This window comes from Mustela nivalis, assembly GCF_964662115.1.
Source record: "Mustela nivalis genome assembly, chromosome: 11".
NCBI lineage: Eukaryota > Metazoa > Chordata > Mammalia > Carnivora > Mustelidae > Mustela > Mustela nivalis.
The window spans coordinates 99234921-99259864 of NC_139030.1; the positions used below are offsets into that span (position 1 = coordinate 99234921).

Below are 24944 nucleotides of genomic sequence, written 5' to 3' on the forward strand. Positions count from 1 at the left end.
AGACTTCCAGTTTCTGGGTCTTCTTTGAGCAAGGACAATCTGTTATGTTTCTTTATATACTACTGTGTGAATGATAAGATCTCATTAAATAATCAATAAGTGAAAGGTGGTAATCTGACTCTGTCATTGTTATCAACAGCGAGATCTGATTACCATCTCATTAAATCCTTGCTCAAAATTTGTGTCTCCACAACAACATTAGCTTCATTTATTATTCACTCAAAACCCCCTTAAAGCACTGAAAAGCACATGTAGGTAATCAAAATTTAAACCCATAAAGATAGGGAAATTCATGGGGCGCCTGGGTGGCTCAGTGGGTTAAAGCCTCTGCCTTTGGCTCAGGTCATGATCCCAAGGTCCTAGGATGGAGCCCCACATCGGGCTCTCTGCTCACCAGGGCTCTCTGCTTCCTCCCCTCTCTCTCTCTCTCTCTCTCTCTCTGCCTGCCTCTCTGCCTACTTGTGATATATGTCTGCCAAATAAATAAATAAAATCTTTTAAAAAATAGGGAAATTCAACTTGTTTTTGTTGTGTTGCATTTTGCTTGGTTTTATTTTTATTTACGTAGAAAGAATCACTGGGCCAGTTCTGATTAAAAGAGCCAAATCCAGCAAGAAATTCCTGCTTTTCAGGGAGTCCAGGTTAGGCGCTGGTATTTCTGTTTACTGAGACCTCCAGGGATTGTAACTGTCCCTGATTATCTGGATTCGGTGTCAAGAGGCAATCAAATTCTTCCTACTCTGCCTTTGAGAGGTGACATAAGGGGAAAAAATTAGCATAGGAGTAATTTGCTAGGATAACAAAAGGGAGCATAAGCAGGAAAACCGACGAAAGCTGGAGAGAAACCCTGGATCCAGTTTGGGCTCCTCTTCCTAGCACCCACAGTGAGGTGGAGAGAGGGAGAAGGAAGAAAAGCTCTAGCATCTATACTCCAGTAGTTTACTTAACATGTCCTGTATCACTCAGAATGTGACACCCTCCCAAGAGGCACACAGAAGGAAAAAGTCTATTTCCCAAAGAGAACACGGCTCAGTTTCTATCCTTGGGCAGCTACAGTCTGGTGGGAAGGAAAGTTTCATCAACAGCTACTTTTAAGACAGTGGCACAGTGATCTGCAGGGCATTTCTGCAAGCAACTAGAAAACCAGCTAAGGATTTCTCAAGGTGACTGCTGACCTGCCGTGGAAGTAGGCATGCATTTATTCAACAAGTTTATTAGGTAAAAGCCTTGCAAGAGGAGCCTTTGTGTTGGGGTGAAATGAGGTAGGAGAGTATGTGCTGGAGAATAGGGTGTGAGGTCAAGTACTATAGGGAATACAAGACAAAGAGAGAAAAAGAAGGATCTACGCAGAGGAGATAAGGAGGTGAGAAAGAGTGTGGCAGACATAGGGAATTAGAGCTGCCTCCATTTTGCCGGCCCATGACTTGTAAAAGAAAATATTGGCAAAACAAGCATAGTTCACAGCTTGGGCTCTCTTGCTGGTGATGGGGACCTATTGAAGTATCTTGAGCAGAAAGGTGATTTCATTTGCTATATACCACTTTAGTAAAAATGCGGAAAGTAAATTTGAAGGGCACAAGCGTAAAAACATGGAGACAAGTTAGGATACAATCATAGTGACCTAGGTAAGACGTGATAAGCGTCTGAACTATGATTACAGAGAAGTGGATGAGCTCAAGAAATATGTGCAGGTTAAAACTGACAGAACTCAGCGTTGGCTTAGATGTGGTGAGTGAGAGAGGAGGAGTTAGAAATGATTATCCTCAGACCATACAGACCAACCAGTAAGTAATACTGTTTTTCTTTTACCTATGTCTCTTCTTCACTCATTATGAGAAACTGAGATGAAGGTTAGACATCTGAGCTATGAAAAAGACATTCTTCCAGCCTAAGAGATCACTGCAAAGAGCATATTAGTTACCTCAAAACTAATTGACTCCCTGGAGTTTAATTCACTGTTTTCTGTTCTCACAAGGGAGAAGTGGTAGTATTTCTCTCCTGGAACTGGCTTTCTTTCACAAAACATAATGTAGTGGGATAACTAGAAGATAGACTTTACTTCTGCTCATCATGGGGCTTCCAAATTCAAACGTGAGCATGGTTATAGGGGATTTCTCTGAACCCATTCCACCTCAGCACTGCAAATTACACAACCTCTCAGAGAGGAGTAATCCAAGTTCTCAGGATCTTGACTGGGGGTTACATAGTCCATATTCTCCTGGTTGATGGCACATCCAACAACTTCAAAGGGGAAAGAAAAGTCCTTTTTTGTGTGACTCCTTGTACTAAAATTTGTTGGAAAAGAACTTGAAAAATAGTGATGACATGGCCATTTGATAAAAAAGAGCCATCCAATGTATTTGTCAATGTTTACTTTTCTCTGCCTTCCATGTCAGCACATAATGTTAACGTTAGGTGCTATGCACGAAGTGGTGTGCCAACTATGTGCTAGTGTGTGGCAATGATTCCCTAAGCTTAGGGTTCAACCCAAGTTAAAGATCGGCTGATAAAACTTCTTGTTTTCATTATTTATATCCTGATAGCCCTTGGCCCCACCTTGGTTCATGTCAATCATTTAGAGAAACCTAAGTAAGAAACCATCTCATAGGATTTCAAAATCTACTTCTGCTTTGAAGACACACTAAATGAAGGAAATTCACTTTTGGTGGTAGAAAAAGAGAACCAATTTCTCTAAATGATACTGAATATATGTGATCATATGTGTCTACTTACAGTAGACACAATAATTCTTATTTTTTTCTTAAAATGGAGCATTGTGAAAATGTGCACCCCTCACTCTACCAGAATGAGTATTAACATGGATAAGTCATAGCTACCAGTAACAGAAACATCAAATGATAGTTGGCTTTGAAATGTATTTTTAGTTCTCAGAGTTTCAGGGAATCTGCAAGACATCAAATAATTTAAGAACACATTGCAAAATTTAAGAACATACCCAGGCTCAGAAGACATTAGAGAAATGTTTAGCTTCCCTGTACTATCTTGTATTTGAGCCCTTTCATGCTAGGAATGAAGAGCACCCTTCTCAGGTTATTTTGGTCTTTGCAGACCTAGCCTTTCCATGTAGCCTTTCCTTTCCTTCTTGTGAGTATTTAAGCAAGGTCCACCTAGGTCAAACCTACTGCATTAAAAGAGAAACATGTCAATCCATCAATTGTATTTGCTTCTGGTATCAAAAGATTCGCTTGGCTGACATTTCTCTAACTGAATTGACAAGTTGTTTTGATGATGAATTTAGTGCTTTGCTTTCAAAGCCTTTCTTAGCAGCTAAATCAGCTAAAGGTGTGGAGACAGGAAGCTGTAACCTCAAACCTCTTTCCCTCACAACTCCTCCTTAACAACAGGCAACATGAAGAGTAAGACTGGAGGTGAAAAGGTACTTATCTGCTCCTTATAAGTAAGGCAGTGCAAGCTAAAAGATTTCCCACAGATAATCTGTGAATCTTGTGATACAGCTGACTTAGAAAATGGAAAGTTGCTTGTGCTTCCATGAGAACTGGTCACCAAAAGAACAAAAAAACAAAACAAAACAAAAAAACCTTTCCCTTTTTGCCTGTTGTAAATGGGTCAATTACTATATTAATAATCCATCAATTCTCTGCACAGATGGAGTGGATAACCATCTCTCGGGTGTGGTTCCAAGCACCAGAGAAGAAATCCTGCCCCTAAAAGGACTCTCCTCACCAACTCAGTTAATGCTTGGATTTCAAAAGAAGATGAAGCCTAAAAGGCAATATGGGACACACATTGACTTAAATTAGTAATTGCGGCCTACATCCACAGGGCTACAAAGTGCATTTTCCTATTTTATCTCATGTGAACTCCATATTAACCTGTGAAATAAATAAATAGGACAGTCATCTCTATGTGCATTTCACTGATGGGGAAACTGAGGTTAAAGAGCTCAAACAAGTTGCCCAAGTTTATAGGACAAGTGACCTTTATGACTTGGCTCATGCTTCATGACTTCTAATCTACTGGTAGTTTTTTTTTTTCCCCTCTGTTAGTTTCCATCAAAATTTCAACACAATTTCAGTGGTTGATTCTAGATCTTCTCAAAGTTGGACGATAATTGGATGGTATTAGAAGTGAGAGTTAGGGAGGAAAATACCATTGAATAGGGGAATAGATGGAGTGGAATCAGGACAAAACTAAGTTAAAATTTTATTTTTTCCAACATGTTGCTGGAGTGCTCAGCTGGAAGGAACTCTTGAGGTGATCTAAACCAAAACCTTATTTTATAGAAGAGACCACTGAAAACAAAACAAAACAAAAAACGACTTTTTAAGTAAGGTCACACAAATAATGGAAAAGCAAAATTTATTTATTTATTTATGTTTCTAGGAATACTGTTTGAAGTCATGAATGTTTTATTCAGAAAGCCAACTTTGTGCATTCAGTAGATTCACTTGATTTCATGGTCATATTTAGAAAAAGTGTGTCTCCAAACTTTCTTGGCTTGTAATGCATGTGCACAAAACATTTTGCTTATGATTTCAGAGACTTCCTAAAGGTTATGATGGATCCCAGATAAGGCCTACGGACAATACCGTCATGTGAAATGCCTCTTTAACTTATTTCAGATCCACAACCAACAATGATGCCATCTCAGCTCTCCTATTTCCGCTTGCCCAAGTTTGTACAAAATACTTGGAACTAAATTCGTCGGTATAGAACATCACTTTTCAGTCTAAACCTCATTGGGCAAATTCTCAACCTCAGGACCTTTGTGAATTACATACATTTATCATGTCTAATTTAGGATATGCCATCTTTCCTTTTCTCTATCATAGCACCACAGAGAAACAGAACCAGAGAGTGGAGTAGACAGCACTCAAGACAGAGATGTGCATTGAAACGTTAAGGAAGCAGTAAAAGGAGATATGATAGGTATTTAATTAGCAATGTGACTTTCTTTCGGAACCTCTTAAGAACTTCATTGGGTTCCATTTCTGCACATCACAGTTTCTTTTGCAGCTTAAAAATCAGATCATAAGATCCTAATCACGTCGTTTCCTTTTTTAAAATTCTGACTGAACAGAATTTAACATGTCAGGCAGGAACCAGAGCAAATGAAAGCTTTCTATTTTCAACCATCTTGCCCTACGATGTTTGTGAACACACTGTGAAGGTGACACTGGTTTCCCTGGCACAGAGCACCTCCCTCCTGACCACAGAACTGGTGAAGTTACTGTAACTTTCCTCTAAGTACATTTCCTCTTCAGGCCTAGGATACCCTTCAGCACGTGGCCCTCTGACCACTTGTTCCTTTTTAGGCTCCATAAGGGCCAGGCTTGTTAACAGGGCAATGCAGTGTTTGCTCCGAAACCTGTAAGACCAATTGCGCTTTCTGGGAGGAAAGTGGCTCTTTCCTCTGTTGGTGGTTCTGGAAATCTAGCTGGTGGCTCAGCCTCCTATAGATGTGAGAAAGAGGAGTAAAAAACCCTCATCAGTCTTTGACCATCTTCTTTGAGTTACTAGGAAGATAAAAACAAAGCTATGAATGACCTAGCATACCTTAAATGGCTCCAGACCCTCTGAAGTTCATGATAAAGTGGGCGGAGGTTGGGTGGAGAGTAACAAACATCACATTTTCAGAATAACTTTGTGATCATTCCATCTAGTTTTCTAATGGCCGTCATCTGGAAATCCCCCTGTTTTCCCAAGGGTCAAGATTTAAGGAAAGCTCCGCCCAAAAGGGGCTGTGAAAAAGCATGCGGTGTATACATATATGTTATCCCATTCAGGAGCCCAGCAGAAAACAAATGGCACACTCAAAATTGGGCAACAGGAGGAAGGTATATTTTTTTAAAAGTACTGTTGGCAAAGGTGTGGAGGCCACAAGGCAAATGCTAGAAACTGTAGTTCATGGCAGCAGAGTTATGAGCACCCTTAGGTCTAAAAGCTCATGGGCAGGGTGAGGTTACCAGAACCAGAAGGAAATAGAATCACCTAGAGGAGGCCGCCATGACAGATGCAATGACTTTGTTCAGACAAATAGACCATGGGATCAGCCCTGCCCAAGATTGCGTGACTACAACTATCAGTTCTGTCCAGCACATTTATTCTTATTGAAAGGGTGACTTTTATTCAAAATCTCGAGGCCTTAGTTCAAACAGATGCAAATGATTATAGATAGGTAGCAATACAAATAGAAATAATAACCTGATTAATACATTTACTCAGCAAGCTGCCATTAACCAGCACCAGTCTAAGCTCCATAACTATTGGGCTCCATACAACTGTCAAGAAGTTAACTCCGAGATCAAATAGTTCGGTAGCAAAAAGTCCCAAGTAAGTATCTAGTCATCAATTATGAAGAGAGAAAAATTATCAAAATGATCAATAAGCACTTTCTGAAAAGAAATTTCAATGTGTCCAAAAATTGTTCTTTGGTATTCTGACTTCTGCCATGATGAAGTCATGGATTTATTCAGTAAATAAATAATAGAACCAATGTACTAGGTTCTTGGGAGATGGAAGATGTAAAAGATACAACCTCTTTCTTCTAGGAGAAACCCTAAGGTAAATACACCATTAGCTACACTCTAGGGCCATGTATGGTCTATAAGCCCTGTCTTAACAGTCATATAAAAGAGGCCTTGTTTCCAGTCGAGATGATTTTGGAGGCTTTTATGAAGACAAACTGGCCTTTAGCTGGGCAATGAAGTCGGGGGTAAATTTAGACAGGCTAAGATGAAGGAAATAGCTTTTAGTATAAAGGTTTATTGGGGACCAGCAGAGCATTCTGTTTACATAAAGGGGAAAAAGGTAAAGATGGTGGCTTCCAATCACAGAGAAACTTTAATGCCAAGAAAAGGCACATGGATTTTGCTAGGAAGGCAAGGGAGACAATGAAGACACCTGAGTTGAGAATAGGGTGGTAAGTGCCCCTTCAGGAAGGTTAGCACAGTAGTGCAGAGCACACTTGCTGGAGAGGGTGGAGAGGAGGCAGAGACCAATTGGGAGACTGTTGCAATAGCTTTGATGTGAGCCCACAGGGTGTGAGGTGCAGAGGAGGCAGCTGGGGTGGGCAGGACAGATGAGGAGTGGGGACCTGGTTGTCCTCACTGACGGTGAACGAGAATCAGAAATGACACGGAGTTTGTGGGCTGGGGAAGGGTGAAAGCAGAAGCATTGCTGGCAAAATTAGCTTTGTTTGGAGAAAAGCTGCTGGGTTCAGCTTCAGATACACTCGGTTGAGTGGTGGGTAAAGCATCCCGAAGGAAAGGTCCAGGAGTTAGATGTGTTGGACTAGAGCTCAAGAAAGTTACAAATAGTTATGTACGTCAGGATGTCATCTTTATTAGGATGACAGTTAATATTAAACATGCCTAAAGCCATTGCCTGCACTGAAATCCACCCCAAATGCTCAGACACACTACCCAGCAATGTAGGGTGTAAGCACTCCAGGATTGAAGCTTCTTAAACACAAAGCAACATAAATGGGTATGATGTGACCCAGCCCCTACAGTTCAAAGGTCTACAATTGTCCTCTGAGTCCCTAATGCTAGAAGATAATCTAAGAGGCCAAGAAGGCAGAGCACCTTATATGAAATCTTCCAAACCCCTCCCAAATATCCAATTTTATTACCCTAAAAGGTTGCCTGTAATCCAAACCATAGGTAACTAGGGCTTCATAGCTTTCTACATGAACAGTATAACAATAACTCAGTCTTACATCTCCAAAGAGTCTGTGCAGGGCCACCTTGACACATACAGAATCTTCTAGGCAAATGTCATGACTTGGAAGTTTGAAAATAATTACTATGTGGAACCTTAACATTATATAGGAAGGTGGAGGAGAAAAAGAAAAGAAAAAGCCAAGTCCTGCCATAGTTTCCAAGCATCTTTGGACCTAACACTCTGGTTTGCGGTCTCTCCAAGCACTTTCAGATATTGCTCTTCAGCGGTTCTTTGTATTTTCTCTCTCAGATCATAAGAGCATCCACAAAGTGATGGGGTGGTTGAGTTGTCTTGTTAAAACTGATAAGAGCCAGTACTTTTATTGCTTGTAAGAAGGATGTTTAAGCCAGAAATAGACCTAAGATGTCTTCAAGTCCAACCCCCTCACACATCAGACAAGGAAATGAAGGCCTAGAAAAGATTTTGTCACATTTCAACAGACTAAAACTCCTAATCACATCCCCCCCATCTTGAGAAATCAGTGGTGTTAGCTTTTAAGTTTGAAAAAAATAAAAAGGAATTGAGGGTAGAAAAAACAGACGTGGCCTCCCCAAAGCCAACAGCAAGCAGCTACATCCTTGGTCCAAAAAACACAGGGAGATGCTGAGATTCAATTTCCTGACTGGAAACTGGAGCCCTGCTCATGATATTGGGCAGGATTGATCTGAATCTCATGACCCTCTTATTTCAGCCATGAGCTGAGTCCAGGCCAAGCCATATTGTACATTTTTGAAGGCTCAAACAAATTTAAAATGAGATGGGCGAGGTCTTCAAAGTTAAGGCATGTGTTATCCAGTGGCCCTTGCTGATACAGGTTTAACACTAAAACCTGTTCTGAAAGAATGAAATAGATATAATTTTTAAGTAAAAGTTTTTAATATCAAGTATGGCAGCATGTAATCACTCATCTACCCCTTCTCCATTCTAACATTATATGGCTGCCTGTATAAATCTCTTCTCTCCCTCCCCATTCTTCTTAGAGATTTGTCCTCTTCTCTCTAATACTCCCATCCTCTGTGATCCAAATCTTTCTCCCCATCTCTAGGTGACAACTGCCTCTGTCCTTCATTGTTCTCCCTCCTCCTCTTTTATTTCCTAATGGCCCTTCAACATGACACACACTCACACTCAAGAACAGCACTTGGTTCCTTCTACATCTTAAACATAATAAAGTCACTGGGTTTGCAAACATTTATTACATACCTACCATGTCATATACAAGAAATGGTGAACATCACAGGTGATAGAACTGTCTTTACCCAACAATTTCCTCTCTTTCTGCTATCTCTGTATTGTTCCCCTCCACTTTTTCTTGACTTTTTGAAGTCTTATCTTCCTTTCCTACCATTCTATCTAGGCTCAAAAGTCCCAACTGGTCTCCTTTTAGTCAAAACCAATAGCCTTCCCAGGCCACTAATCACTTCTTCCCTTATATAATTGATGTTATTAAGGACTGTCTCTTTTTGAAATTATTTCCTTCTTTGGCTTTAGTGATGTTCTATCAAGTCTCTTTCTCCTCTTCTCTCTCCAAACATGTTCTTTGTCTCCTTCACTGGTTGATCATCCTCTTCAGCTGACTCCTAACCGAGCAATTTTCCAGGTACAGTTCAACTCTCTCCTTTCTATTGCCATCCTTTCCCATGACATCAGCTTTACTCCAAAGATGAGGATTCCTAGATATTTTCTTCTTACCTGACTCCCATAGCTTCAGGTTTGTACAGGACATTTTTCTGTCATTTCAAGCCTTCACTTCAAACTCAATGTTCTAAAACTAAACATCAGTTTGCCCCAAAACTCAACTGCAGAACATCTTGATTACAGGCGGTGATACCACCGTTCCTCTATGAAGCCAAAAATCTTGACATCACTCTTGATCCCTCCCTCTCTTTCACAAATCAGGCACTATATCCTGGAATTTCTACTTTTCAAGCATCCCTCAGAATAGTCACTTCTTGCTGTTCCCACCTTTGCTACCCAAATTCTAAACTACTACCCCCCTCCTGGCAAAGTGTTATAATGTGAGCCCCTTGCCATTAGTCTCTATACATTCTAGACCATCCTGCTTCCAAAAGCTTCCAACTGCATCAAAATGCCTTGAAAATAAGTCCAAACTTGGGGGACCAGTGCTCTGTCCTTGGTTTGACCTGATTCTACCCTACCTTTCCGCACTTCCACACATTCAGTTCTGGCCAAGAGCACAGAACAATATCCTTGGTTTAATTTCTTTATTTGTATGGCTTCTCCCTTCTGAAGTTACATGGAGTTGGTTAAAAACATGAATCCTGGAGCAAGGGTCTGGATTGACTCACTTACTAGCTGTGTGACCATAGGCAAGTTGCTCTGTTTGCTCCGTCCTTCAGTTTCCTCATCATACAGATAGAAGATTGTCGCAACTGTTTCAGAGGATTTCAGGAAAAAACACATTATTTAATATAAGGGAAGCCAGGGAGAATAGTGCCTGGCACATTATAAGTGAAAAATCAGTATGAGCTAGGAATTATTATTAAAAACATTATCCATTCAAATCATATCTAGCTTTAATGTCCCATTCAATTCCCATAAATGCTTACTATTCTATATTACTATTCTATATTAATCTTACTAGGATATTGATGTTATGCTTCCTCATTTTAGTACTAACTCATTCATTTCCTTCTTCAACAAATATTTGTTGAACACCTAATAATGCTTCCAACACTGTGCTGGAATCTTCAGTTATATCTTTGCTGTGCTGTGAAGTTATAATGATGAATAAGACATGATCCTGCCTGCAAAGAGCTCACAGTCTAGGAGGAGAAACAGATGCATCACTGCACAATAACAATTTGGGAAACCCTGAGAAGGAAGGAAGTCCCTCACTTTGCCGTTTAGGGTCTCCGAGAAGGAATGAGTAGGTGAGTGAGAGGTGAGAGGTGTAGGGGACATTTCAGATTATAAGCATAATGTATACAAAGTCATTAAGGCATGAAACAACAGAAGAAGTAGCCAAAGACTTAGTTATTGTTTCCGCACTGCTATATCATGTCATGTATGGTCTTCTCAGCTGGATCAAAAAGTCTATGGCTGCAGAGAGAACTTGGTCAATTGCACAAGCAGTTCTTGTGTGCTAAATCCTTATACTTCTTTTCCTCTTTTTATATTCCTTCAGGCTCCCATAAAGATTAAAATATAACAGAGGTTTAATAAGTCTTTGTTAGATTGAGTTATACTGCCACTGGAACTCCTCTTTCAAGTCCATAATAAAGGCTGAATACCCAGGGAGAGCTTCCTCAAAAGAAGTGAATCTTGCATTATAGTCATGAAACGAAAGATGAGTAGGATTTGGATAGATGGAAAGGGGGAGAGAGGGAACCCCAGGAAGGCTATAGCATCAGAAAGGTCAAAAACGCCCAGAGCAGTCTTCACAGGGACTGTGAAGAAAGCTGCATTGGGGTTTGAGGGTCTTATATTAGGGTGTGAAAGAAGATTGATTGGATAAGCAAGAGGGGTCCAGCCTTAGATCATCCAAAACATGCCAAGGAACATTGCAAAATGACTTTTCTTTAGCATCTTCCAGGACCCATCATCACAGCCACCTTTTCAATAGCTTGAGAGATCTCTAAGTCCTTGCCCATCTCTAAATGTCTCTGGTTGAATTCACCAGTTATATGGATGCTGTTGCTTATAACTAAATTAAATTATTACATACAGAGAACAAATAAAATAAATTACCACAAACAGTGAATCATTCACGATGATGCTAAATTGAAAGAAAAAAAATTCTAGAAAGATTTTACAATTCTCATTTTTACTTCATTGAAGCTCAGACTGCGTTTTTTGTATCAGTCATAGAACCTAGAATAGCATCTAGAAGATGTTAATAAATACCTATCAAATGGGCACAAGAATGAAGACTTGTCTTGCTCACATGTAAGAAGATGGAGGAACTTTACAGAACAGGAACCTAGTACTTTAGAGAACAGTAACCTAGTAATATCCTGTTTTAGTCCCCCCGGGAGCTTCAGTAAAAGGAAACATTCTTCCCATATGTGCCCATTCTCACCCAGTTTCTATGGGACAGAGTCTGTAGATCAGAAATGGAGCCCTCCTGGACCCAACATTCCTAAAGATGGTCTTAAATTCTGTAGCCTTATTAGTAGTAGTGTTCAGTACCAAAGAAAGTCATCGGGTTACATGGAAGCTAATTACAGCCACAGGGATGTTCTGATACTTCAACATCTGTTAGATATCCCTAAGCAATGAAAAGCACAACCCTCTACCTTCTCAGCAAGTGTTAAAAAAAAAAAAAAAAATCAAACAACCACCTATGTTCCTAACAAGGGAATCGATGTCAGTATTACAATGTAACACATGTCAGTAATGCAGATTCTTGTATCAATGAGTGGGTGATGAACAGGAATTCCTGACGTAATCAATACATTACATGGTGAATTGTGAGCCATGAAGTTCACTTAGCTACTGCAGAAAAGGGTCGCCGATTAGATCAGAGGTCAGAGAGAACTATGAGTGGGTGCCATTTATGACACCATCAGGAACCATTAACACAGCTACCGTGGCAGCCAGAGTCCCACAGATAATGAAGATGATGACAAATGAAAAGATGACGGTAATGGTGATGCAGAGATAAAGTTGCAGCTCAGAGTTAAGTAAGAAATTCTCCACCACAGTGCAGGTTTTCGTCCAGCACTGAAAACATAAACACACGTAACCTGCCTGGTGATACACAGACTCAGTCAAGACGTCAGTGACCTTAATATTTAAATACCAAGACCAAAGGAGTCTAAACTCTCTTCCTCACATCCTCTAACAAATGACCAAGTAGCCCTTGACCCCATCCAGTGCTTCTCTCTTCTGAAGTTCAGGGTCATTAAAATGAAGGTAACAAGCAAGAAGTTAGACAACCATTTTGCAACCCCTTCCCCATGGGGCCCGTGTTCCTCCGGCTTCAGGGACCCATTCTCATGCAACAATTCTCAGTCTGAAAGCTTGGGGTACCATGTTTTGATGACAACGCACTGTCAAGAAATCGCCATAAAAGAGACAGATTTTTCTAACACAGCTTCGAAAACCTGAGACCCCTTCAGTCAGTCACAAAACCACCCAGACGTCATTTTTTCCCAGAAGTTCAGCCAAACCATCTACTGAGAAGAATACTTCTACTGGCCTCTGTGTATTTCCATAAGTAACAAACTTCTTGAAGGAAAGAGGCAAGCAAACATTTAACCAAGATGAAAGGGGAAAATGAAAGATCTTCTCCTTTTCAGTGACCTGTTGCAAAATAACTGTGCTTTGAAAGATGGCCTGCCCTCTGATTTGTAGACAAGAAAGTTGGCAATCATGTCTCCTTATCTATGCCTACACTAGTTAATAAAAGAGCTATTGTTTTAGAGATGATAAACCACAAACGGAATTTTCTTCTAGGATATTGGTAGCATAAAAATTTTCATTTTGTAAATGTCAGCACACTGCCTACAGGAAATACTTGAAGGGAAATATCCACACAGGGTAAAAGCTGAATGGTACTCATGTGACATTTGTCCACTCATGAAAATAGAATAAAGACATTAAAAGAGAGGACAGTCTATGTCTTAAGAAGAGACAAGATCCCCACCCCCTCACCCATAAGAAAGGTTTTAATGTGAGAGCTTCAGAGTTACGATCACAGATTCATTTCTCTTTCTAATCTGTCTGTGAAAATGACTCATTCTATTTCTTAATATTGATATGTTGATATTTATTTTACAATCCTTGCTGTAAAAGTTTTTTCTGGATGGTTGCCTTTGGAAAAAAAAAAAATGTAATATCCTGTCTTAAACAACATCTATACATTTGAAATGCCCATTGAATTTACTTGAGATAACAAAACACCCAGTCAATTTTTTAAGTCAAAAAAAACCAAAAACAAAAACAGGCTACTGTGCAGTGGACGTCAGGCAGATAGGCAATCTGCGGGCGACAATGCCTTTTCAATGCTCATCTCTCCCTCTCTCTTCCTTTCCTAAGCCTACCCTCACGGCAGCACTACCCTATAAGAGGTCAGTTACTTGCCATTATGAACAACTACCTCAAAGGGGGCATTTGCTGAGCTAAAAATGAACTCTTTCATTACTTTGCTTTGCTGATGATTTTTTATTAAAAACCAACCATCTTCCTGCCTTCTGTGCCTCTCTCAGGGGGGAAAAAAACAAAAGGTGCTAAGAGAAATCCAGAAGCATTGGAGAAATCAATCATGTTCGAACTGGCCATTTTGACAGTTTATTTGCTGAGGTTTGGGGAGAAATGAAAAAAAATCCTCTCCTGAAAAAATAAGTTGTCCTGATTTTTATCTTCATTCTGGATGATTAGCCTTGCTGAAAAATGACCAATATTGGCTGAAAAATCTATGAACAATGCCATCTATTAGAGGCACACTCCTTCCATCTTCCATCACAAATTGGTTCCCTTTCAAGGAACTACAGTTTTAAGTCAGACTCCTATTTGAAAATCCAACAAAATCCTCTCAATTTGTGGATCTCCATTGCATAATTACTCAAATCCGGTAGGAAACATGTGACTTGAGGAAAGGAATTGTGTAAGTGAATTTTTCCTCCTGCTCCCTAAATTATACCTCTTTAAATTAGTCATAAAAATATTTCTACAGCATCATTAAAATCATGAAGAATCAGGTTAGGTTTAACTTTCCTAGAATAAGCATTTTAAGCTATGCTGGGAGCCAGTGAGTTAGAATCTTTAAATTAGTGAGGAAAAGGACAGTTCTTCCTTTTTTCCTGTTTTTTAAAAAAACTTTTTACCAAATTCCAGTTAGTTAAGATACCATGTAATATTGTTCTTCCTACACACACGCATATACAACACACCCCATACATCTCAACACGGCCATACCAGAAAACTTTCTCAATGCTAGGGAGAACAATGACGCTGTGACCAGAGAATTTTACCTCATCTATAATTTCTTCAGGGAGGACAAATACAGACAAAAACATATGACAGGCTTTGCACCATTGATTAGAATGGACCATGCATTGTTGGTATGATGTAGTTATTTTATCACAACAGTTTTTTTTACTGAGAGAAGCACTTCAAAAGTGCCTTCTCTAGTGCTTTTCCTACTTCATTTGATGGCCACTCAGCATCAAATCGTAAATGTTGTTTCAGGGGTGCGTTGGTCTTCACAATGTAGATGTATCTTAAAATAGAAAACAAAGGTGCCACATGGGTGTATCCTTAACAGGGCTCTGAAGCTAACCCCCTTTCAATAAATGTTCCAAAGGAAAAATCTAAAGCTTTGTGCCTTCCCAAAAACATCTTCCAAAGAGATTCAGTGAGTTGATGACCGATGGATGTCCACAGAGCACATCAGGAAAGTATTCTGTGTACAAATACTGACATAGTTTCTGTGAGAATGAGCTGCTCTTTCCTTTCTGCCTATTCTGTCTATCGTTTCCTTGGAATTAATTAAGAAATTTTAAATACTTTTTTAAAATAAATTCTAAAGATCCCTTAAGATAGACATTAAAGACCTTCTTTAAAATACATTTTAAAGATTCTTTTGAAAAATATTTGGTAGCTCTACATGCTTGGCAACCAGATAGATGCTGGGGTATAACCCAGCTCACCAGCTTGTGTCTTTCACTGAATGGGTACATTTTATTAATACACACAGTTTGTAAATACGCTCACTGGCACAGAAGGCAACAAAAATAGATGGGCGTAATTGTAACTATGTCACTTGGGCACATTGGGAAATTATACCCTTTGGAGCCCATGCACACGATGTTAAGAATAACAGCAAATAACGCAGCCTCTACACCCACCAAAATAAATGAGGAAAAAAAAAAACTGAAGATACTGGCTTTTCGATATATCTTCAAGAGAAGAAGAACGATTCTTATTTAAACATGCTCATGCATCAGTACACATCTTGAGCCAAGCGAGACAATTTTCTAACTCTGAGAACAAATCGAACAAACACCTGTCTCCAGCCCACCAAAGCAACAAGCTCTTTCTGTTTGGAATTGTGATTTTCCAAAGATGGTTTGACCCCTGGAATTTTCTGGAGCTATGAAATTATAAACCATATCACGTTAGGTGGAATAACGTCATGGTCCGTGGCATAGGCCGAAGAGTCAGATTCAAGGTGGTTCAGACCCTGAGTCCCATAAATAATATCTGTATATCCTTGGACAAATTCATATCCCTACCCCTCAGTCTCTTCATCTGAAATGGAGCTCTGTTATAATAGTGTTAGGTATAGCCTCCTCATCATCATTGGGAACGTAAGGGATTTTAATCTAAGATAACAGATTTCAGCCAACTGTAGAAGAAAGTAATTTATTGGCATTTGTATCGTGTCACCTTCTGTAATGACTCCAAAATTCATTCTGACACATTCGATTCGAGTAGAGTCGTAACTACAGCTAACATTCATCTTTGCAAGATAAGCTCTGACTATACTAAGCATTTCACACAGATCATTTCATTTTATCCCCACAATGAACTTGAGATGAGGTTATTACCACCCGCAATTTATAGAGAAGAAAACTGAGGCTTAGCAAGTCCACATACTAGTCTAAACCTAGCCAGTAAGAAATGGATCGACGGTATGAACCCTGGCAGTCTAAATCCAGAACTTTCAGGACCCACCTACGTATAGCGGTTTTCATACAGTTTCTTTAAAAAAGCAACATTTTCATAGCTTCCTGTGACACTATCAATTAATAGCTAAATAAACCTCATTCAATTCCAAAGAATGTTTGTTAAAATATTATACTGTAGATGGAGACTCAGTGGATTTCTAAGTAACAGGCTGCCATGGTAGAGCAGAACTACATTTCAAAAGTCCACATTTCACAAGTTGTCTGAAATTGAAGAGAAGCCAAGCCCACCAAAGACTTGGAAAGAAAAACCCAGAGGAGAAAAGAAATAAAAAATGTTTACCTGCTACTTGAATCGAGGGGAAGAAGTTGAGAGCCAGAAGGAGCCTGAGGATCATTGTGCTAATGGTGGGCCAGGGCTCCAGCCCCTCCTCCCCGAGGAGCCCAGAGTGTGAGGGGAACAGAAGATGCACCTGCTGAAGCCTCAGCGTCTCCGTCATCCACAGCCCCCACCAACTTATTTCCCTCGGGGCACATGATCAAGGGACTCAAACCACAAGGCATCATGACTGCAACATTTCACACAGGATATTACATTGTTTTGATGACTTTAGACTTTTCCTCTTCTTTTAAAGACAAGCTTTTCTTGTCACTGAAAAAGAATGTCAGTTACTCTATGATGGGCTCGTGAGACTTATTCTCCATACACGTATATCAGAGCTGTGGACATAGGGGCTTCGAATTCAGCAGGAATTGAAGGGCAGACAAACAAAGGAGGAAGAAAGCCAATCACAGAAGAGAGGTTTTCGGAGCATGGGGAGAGACTGTGTCTAGAAGACAACAAGAATTACGTGGGATTTGGGAAGCATGCACATCAGTGTGGGAGGAGTTCTAGATATTAGGAATTGAACTTTTGTGTGAGGCATAGGTAGCCCTGTGGAGCATTTAGCACACACTGCTCAGTTTATACCGAGCCTTCCCCAGCTCGCTTCCAGGAACACACCCCACCTACAAGCGCCAACCAGTGAGCATCTGGAGGGGGTTTCCTGAGCAAAGGGAGACTCCAAAAGCATGACAAGGAGCCATTCAAGGCTGAGTAAGAGGCATGAACACAGGCTCTGTAACAGGCTCCCCAGGCCAGCAACCGCACCTCTGCAACCCTCTTCAGCGGGCCGGGCCTTCTACATGGAGTCATCCCACTGGTGGGGCCAACCCCGCTCTCTTCATCTGCCATCTGGGTCAAGGTCTTGTACTCAACGGCTTCCTCAAAACCTTCCTGGTAATTTTTTTCTCATTCCCTGATAATCTAAGTTTTATATGAGTACCCTAAGTTGGGGTGTTCTGTATTTTTTAAAGATAACTTACACGGTTTTTTATTCTAACTGTTAAGGTAGGGTATATTCACATAGAAAACTTAGTAAAAGATACATTTTACTTTTTTTTTTTAAGATTTTTTTTTTTTTTAATCTGACAGAGATCACAAGTAGGCAGAGAGGCAAGCAGAGAGAGAGGAGGAAGCAGGCTCCCTGCAGAGCAGAGAGCCCGATGTGGGGCTCGATCCCAGGACCCTGGTATCATGACCTGAGCCGAAGGCAGAGGCTTAACCCACTGAGCCACCCAGGTGCCCCACATTTTACATTTTTATATGTTAAAAATAATTATTAAAACAAACTCACCCATAATCTCACCACCCTGATACAAACATTGTTAATATTCTGGCCCATTGCCTTCCATATGTTTTTCTATCAAGATTTTTACATGTTTAATATCATGTTTTATTTATATTTTTCAACAGATATATACTATTATCTGTTACACCTTAAACATTTTCCCATGACACTTAAGCATTCTTTATAAACATCATTGTTAGTTAATGCATAATATTCCAACCTATAATTATGTCATAAATTGTTTAACAATCCCTTAGTGTTGTTACCAATTTTTTGCTATTTTAAAATGTTACCATGAACATCTTTGATGATCTAGCTATAAGTGAAAGAAGTCTTCATGTCTCTTTCTCCTCATCTGAGAAATGATAGATCAGAAGTATTTTGTCTGCTGACAGTCCCTCTTTGTCCCCATTTCAATTTTCTTACAAACAGATCTTGGTGACCCTTTTGTACTGACATCTCTCTCTGCCCTTTGGAACAATTCATCCTTGGAAATGGTTCACTTACACTTCTGAATTAAAGGTAAATAATAGGGGCGCCTGGATGGCTCAATGGGTTAAAGCCTCTGCCTTCAGTTTAGGTCATGATCTCAGGGTCCTGGGATTAAAGCCTCTGCCTTCAGCTTAGGTCATGATCTCAGGGTCCTGGGATCAAGCCCCGCATCGGGCTCTCTGCTCAGCAGGGAGTCTGCTTCCTGCCTGCCTCTCTGCCTACTTGTGATCTTTCTCTCTGTCAAATAAATAAATAAAATATTTAAAATTTTTTTTTAAAAAAAGGTAAATGATAAAGTCATGTTCCCAGCCCTGAGGAAGATTTACTTCTCGAATTTGACCCAGGATTCCCGGCTCTGACCCTGTATATCTTACTCAGGGCCTGATGTCGTTCCAGGCACAATTTACAGAAGGCAAGGTGCCCTTCTCTAAAAGATAATCCCTATTATGGAGCCACCGGACAGCTCAGATCTACCGTCTGAGGCTCTGAAGCTCATTACACAGATTAAGAATACATACAGTAGAAACAAAGACTCCCCAAATTTTCCTATGATTAACAAAGGCTAAGGCATGAGTTAATAACTATCTTCAAGTATATTAAAGATGACTGTATAGCATCTAGTTAATATTATATCTATGGCAGTGCTTAATAGAATCAAATTAAGTGGAAAGAAACCATGCAATTATCTGGTCTAGATCCTTTATTTTGCAGAGGAGGAAACTGAAGAAGCCCAGAGAAGTTAGAAGGCTTACACTAACTCACAAAACAATAATTAAGTGTACTTGATTTCACTACTTGACCAACTTTATTTGGTTTTCAATTCTTTAGCATAAAAAGAAACACAGACTTTGAATGTTTTTAACAGGTATCCCACTAAAGAAGTAAATCATTTCATTAGAATCCTTTCACATTTCTTCTTGAAATTTAATAGTATTCCCATATACCAGGAAGTAGAAATGATAGAGGTAAAATAAGGGACCCCATTTCAGTACAGGAGTACCCTACTCCATTTCCCATAATAAGAGCAAGTGCTAATGTGCCAAGCGCTTTACCCTCCTGATCTCATTTAATACATACACAACCTGTAAGGAAGATGCTATTGTTATCCCCATTACACAGAAGAGAAGACTGACCCTGAAAGAGAGAGGGTCAGGAATGAGTGCAACTAGGACTAAAACCTAATTCTTTTGGGGTGCCTAGGTGGCTCAGTTGGTTAAGCTTCTGACTTTATTTCTGCTCAGGTCACAATCTCAGGGTCATGAGATGGAGCCCCACATGGGGCTCTGCACTGAGTACGAAGCCTGCTGAAGACACACTCTCCTCCTCCTTCTGCCCCTCCCCTCTACTTGCATGAGCCCTATCTTTCTCTCTTTCTCAAAACAAAACCAAACAAAAACCTAGATCTTTCAAACTTGAACTGCTGTTCCCTAATAATAGCACTTTACTGATTCCCTACTTTCAATCCTCCCCAGTATTGTAAATTCCTTCAGGATGAAAGAATAAGGAATGTGCATTACCCTTTCATGGTAAAGCGTATTTAACAAGATGTCTTACTAGAGTCTGTATTCAGAGTCTGTGTGACTAGAGTACGGACAGGAAAAGAGCTAGTGGCCCAAAATGGCACAGGGAAGATATAAATCAAACTATGTTTCATAAAACTGCACCTGTAGTTTCTTGAAGAAATTCCAGATTGCTTAAATCTACACCTGGTCTTGAAATGCAAGGACATATATATCATGATGAAACAAATGACCTTAATCAATCAACAAGTATACTGAAGTCCCAACTACATGGCTTGTCAGAAAAAAATATGTAATACAAGTGGCCAAATTCTATAGGCCATTTGAAACATAATAGGAACTAAGGCTGGGGGTAAGAGTTTTATGGGGGACGTAGGGGCACAGAGAATCTCAGAACATATAAGATAGTGATATAAGACATATTTTGGTCTTTGTCCTTGGCTCCCGCCAATAACTCCTAAAACATTTGGAACTTCCTACTCAATAAAGGTGCTAGGAGCACTTTCGTTTTACCCTTTGAGTCTTTGACCCTAGTTTCTGATGCAGAGTTCCTAAATCCCTTGGAATTTCCTAAGTGACAAGAGCATCTTATATTCAAAGGAGGCAACTTTGTTGGGTTCCTGGATAGCTTTAGGATGGGAGCTGGTCACCAGAAAAATCAAGCCATTATTGAAAATTTGGAACTTTCAACACCAGCCCCTATCCCCTAGGCAATGGAGAACAGAGATTGAGTTAATAATTGATTATGTTTACGTGGTGAAGCCCCCTGAACTACAGGGTTCAAGGAGCTTCAGGGCTGGTAAACCTGTCACAAGCTGGGAGGGAGGTGCACCCCAACTGCACAGGGAGAAAACCTCTAGAACTCAGAATCAAGACCTCACCCTATGTATCTCTTTATCTGGCTGTACATTTGCATCCACTAACATATTCTTTATTATATAATAAACAGGTAAATGAGTGTTTTCATGAGCTCTGTGAGCAGGTCAGGGCAATTTATTGAACCTGAGCAAGGAGTGGTAGAAACCCAGTTTAGGGGCCCCTGGGTGGCTCGGTCAGTCAAGTGTCTGCTTGCTGTTGGCTCAGATCATGATCCTGGCGTCCCAGGATTGAGCCCCACATCAGGCTTCCTGCTCACTGGGGAGTCTCCTTCTCCCTCTGTCCCTCACCTTTCTCAAGTTCTCACTCTCTCAGTCTCTCTCTCAAATAAATAAATAAAATCTTTAAAAGAAAAAAAAAAGGGAAGGAAAGAAAAAAGGAAGGAAGGAAGGAACCCAGTTTATAGGCAAGTCAGATGGAAGTGTAAGTGACAACTTGAGGCTGGGAATCGGCATCTGAAGTGAAAGCAGTCTCCTGGAACTGAGCCCTTAATTTGTAGGACCTGACACTAAATAAACAGTGTTAGAACCGAACTGAATTGTAGGACATCCAGTTGGTGTTTGGAGAAATGGTAGATATGGGAGAAAAATCATGCATCTGGAATCCCAGTGGCTAAAACCCAGGATTTGCAGCCTTGTGCTTGGGGGTCAAATCCCAGTTGGGCCACCTCATAGCTATCTGATCCTAGAAATGGGTAGCCTGAACTCTTCACATATAAAATGGAGATGAGATTACCTTACTCAACAAGTTGTTCGTATCTCACAAAATGTGTAAATCTTGTCCCCCTTAGGATAGAAATCAAGATTTAATGGATCTCCATTTCATACTCATTTACATGGGCTGAATAAATGTTTGTTGGATCAACCAAAATGGATCGTTGAATATATGTTCAATATATTTATGTGGATTAGTTTTTCTTCATAGCATGAGTACCACCAAAACTCTGTTCTAGAAATTAGCATAGTATTCCTCCTTGGTACTCAGTGCTTTAATAATAATATACACTAGTAAAAAACTACAAAGTGTCATTGAAGAGTATGAAGATTTCTAGTTGTCAAGCCAGTCAACCATAAGAAGCCATGTGATTATCTCTAAGTCATATACAGCAAGCCTGCCAGGATAATATATTCTTTGATCTAAATTCCAGAAACTTGCCTTTCATTTTAGTTTCTAATGCTCCCCCAAAGCCCTGACTTACAAAGTGTCAAATGCTCACATGGTGATTATGGGAAAATAATGAAGCCTGAGATTCTCTATGAGCTCTGTGGCATCACCCCAGCTTTTGGTAGGAAACACTTGCTCAAAACATAGACAAAGACGACATTAAGAAAGTCATGTATACTAGCGCAAGCCAGCAGGACAAAAGCCTGAAAAAAATTACACCTAAAAGAAATGAAAAATAGGAAACTACTGTCATATTTGCTGACTACTCCCACTGAGTAAAAAGCTATTACAAAAAGATCTTTCTGCATGAACAATCTAGAAGGCGTTATCAAGGATTACATGAAAAAATATGGTTTAAAAAAAAAAGGTAGCCTAAAACAGTTACTTAGGAAGACCTACCACCCCAAGTGGTAAAAGTGTAACTAACACTTCCTGGAGGCTTTCCACAAGGAGCTGTTGTAGCTAACTAAGCATTACACTATATTATCTCATTTAATCTCCACAATAAGCCTAGAAGGTGTATACTATTAATATCTCCATTTTATAGATAAGGAACAGAAACTTAGAAAGGTTAAGTAATTTACACCACCACACAGTAAGTAGAAAATTAGGGATTTGAGTGATTTGGTCTAGATCCATGTATCATGGTTGAAACAGACGCAATCATGGTAGAAACAGACGCAATCATGGTAGAAACAGACGCAATCCTGGTCAACCAACAGCTTGAATATGTAATTGACGGAGCAGTGGTTAGGAGCAAGGTTTTTAGAGAGAAAATGTCTTTTTTAATGGGCTCGTCTGAACTTTAGCACCAACTTCATAAAGAAGCAAAGAAACAAACAACAGAATAGACTCTACTTTTTATTATTTTTTATTATTAGGTTCCATTAGCCAACCAAAAAAAAAAAAGTAGACTCTTAAACATGGAGAACAAACTGGTGGTTGCCAGAGGGGGGTAGGGGATGGAAGATGAATGAATAGATAAAAGAGATAAATGGATAAAAGGTACAAAGTCTCAGTTATAAAATAGTCACAGAAATGAAAAGTACAGCATAAGAAATATAGTTAATACTATTATAACAATGTCCTATGGTGACACATGATGACTATACTTATCTTGGTAGCACTGAGTAATGCATAGAATTGTTGAATCAGTATATTGTACACCTGAAACTAATATAACATGTTAAGTCTGCCAAAGAAAAAAAAAGATTCAGCAAGAATTCTATGTGACTTGCAAAGTCTTCCTGAAGTGAAAAGTACGCCGTTCTCATTACCTCCCTGCTGACCCAGCCAAGAGGAAGAAACAAAATGATGTGTGTAGTTTTGACATTATCAGGAAAGGAATCCACCATGAGGAGACCAAGAATCTGTGTACCACCAGCAAAGACACGTGGTGAGCCTAGGCAATGCTAAACTGAGCTTCAGGTCAGTTTCATGACCAACAAGTTCATTCACTTGGTAATCTGAAGAAAAAAATAAAAATAAAAAGCAGAAGGGGAGTGGCAAGTACTGAAAATATTAGTCACCATCATGGAAGACTGAGAAAGACTACTACCACTACTACCAATCAGATTCTGGCTAAGCTGTTACGACCATGTAAATTTATAGGTTTTAGGACCCTGAGGTATTGTTATGAGGGAAGTCTACTCTGCTATTCTCAAATCTTATTTCAGAAACTCTAATGGTCTCATGGAGCCATGTTCTTTCAGTCTCCTACAAGACCCACTGCCTGCCTTACTGCTGGCATTACACAACGGTACCCAGAGCCCTGAGTCAGGCTGAATTTTTGATTTTTTTGAAACCACTGGGACATTTGGATATTTTCTAGTAACGGGAATGTTAATTAAATATGACTGGGGTTAGGAGGGCAAGGTGAGGAATGTATTTCACTCCACATCTTGTATTAAACCTGATTTGACCCTCGCCTATTCCCTACTGTGCAATCAGCGGAATGGTAAGGAGAAAACCTCCGACCTCTCCAGGAAGTGCAATCTTGTCCTGGCCTTGGGAAAACTCTGATGCCTGGTTTTCCTCATTTTAGAAAAAAAGTTAAAGGGCCTTCATCCCCTCATATGTTTTTAAGCACAGAACCTCCAGGAAATGGAACTGTTCACTTCGACAGTATTTTCAGTGATCTCTCATGTTACTGGGCCCCAAGGGACCCTTCCCACCCTCCCCGCTGTGGCATCTCCCTTCCCCCGACCCCTTCCCACTGGTTCCCACACTCACTGCATAAGGAAGGTCAGTCTGAATACATCTGTCCACATCTCTGGAATGCCACAGAGGAGTAACAGCTGTTGACCTCTGTTCCAAACACATGATCCTGTTTGTCCCCAAAGTAGCTTGGATGAACTCCAGCTAATATATACAATCTCCACTTCCTATGGAGAAAGGAGGCCCAAGAGAGTATTCCCCACATGTGCTTTGGTATAAAGACAACCTGCTTTCAGGTGCTGGATCCTTTTATACTAATAATAACATTAAAAATTATAAGAGCAATTGTAGCAAAAATTTATTAAGTATTTCCTATGTGCCAGATGTACCACTAAGCTAAAAGTGCCTCAAGTTGTTTAAGTTCTAGTTTTTCCCTTAAGTGTTAGAAAAAGAAGGATTTCCCTCTCACTACATTTCCACATCTTTATACACACACAACACACACACACACATACACACACACACTTTTACTAACCTTCCATGTCTACAAGTTATAAATTGAAGATATTACGTTTACGCCTAGAAATGGTGGAGGAGGGAAAAAGAAAGGTAAAGAGGATAAAAAGAAAAAAAAACTGTAACTGAGATGGTGCAAGAAGCCCAATAGTAAGGGAGCAAGAGTGTTATATGGTGACACATGACACTTCTGTTGGTAGCACAGAGTAATGCGTAGAATTGGGGTGGGGGGGGGCAAGGCTATGGTC

General features: G+C 40.0%; 1 protein-coding gene across 2 annotated transcripts in view; it reads right to left on the reverse strand.

Moving 5' to 3' along the window:
* CD28 (CD28 molecule) overlaps nt 1-16865 on the reverse strand; it is a gene marked incomplete at its 5' end in the record, with an annotated part of 32059 nt that extends 15194 nt beyond the window's left edge. Inside the window, one exon of one of the 2 annotated variants that reach the window (XM_082689801.1) lies at nt 16775-16865. In XM_082689801.1, the coding sequence (XP_082545927.1) occupies nt 16775-16865 (91 nt within the window). Of the gene's footprint in view, nt 1-16644 lie in introns of both variants that reach the window. The other variant, XM_082689800.1, reaches the window with a different exon arrangement.
* Between the last annotated feature and the right edge of the window lie 8079 nt (nt 16866-24944).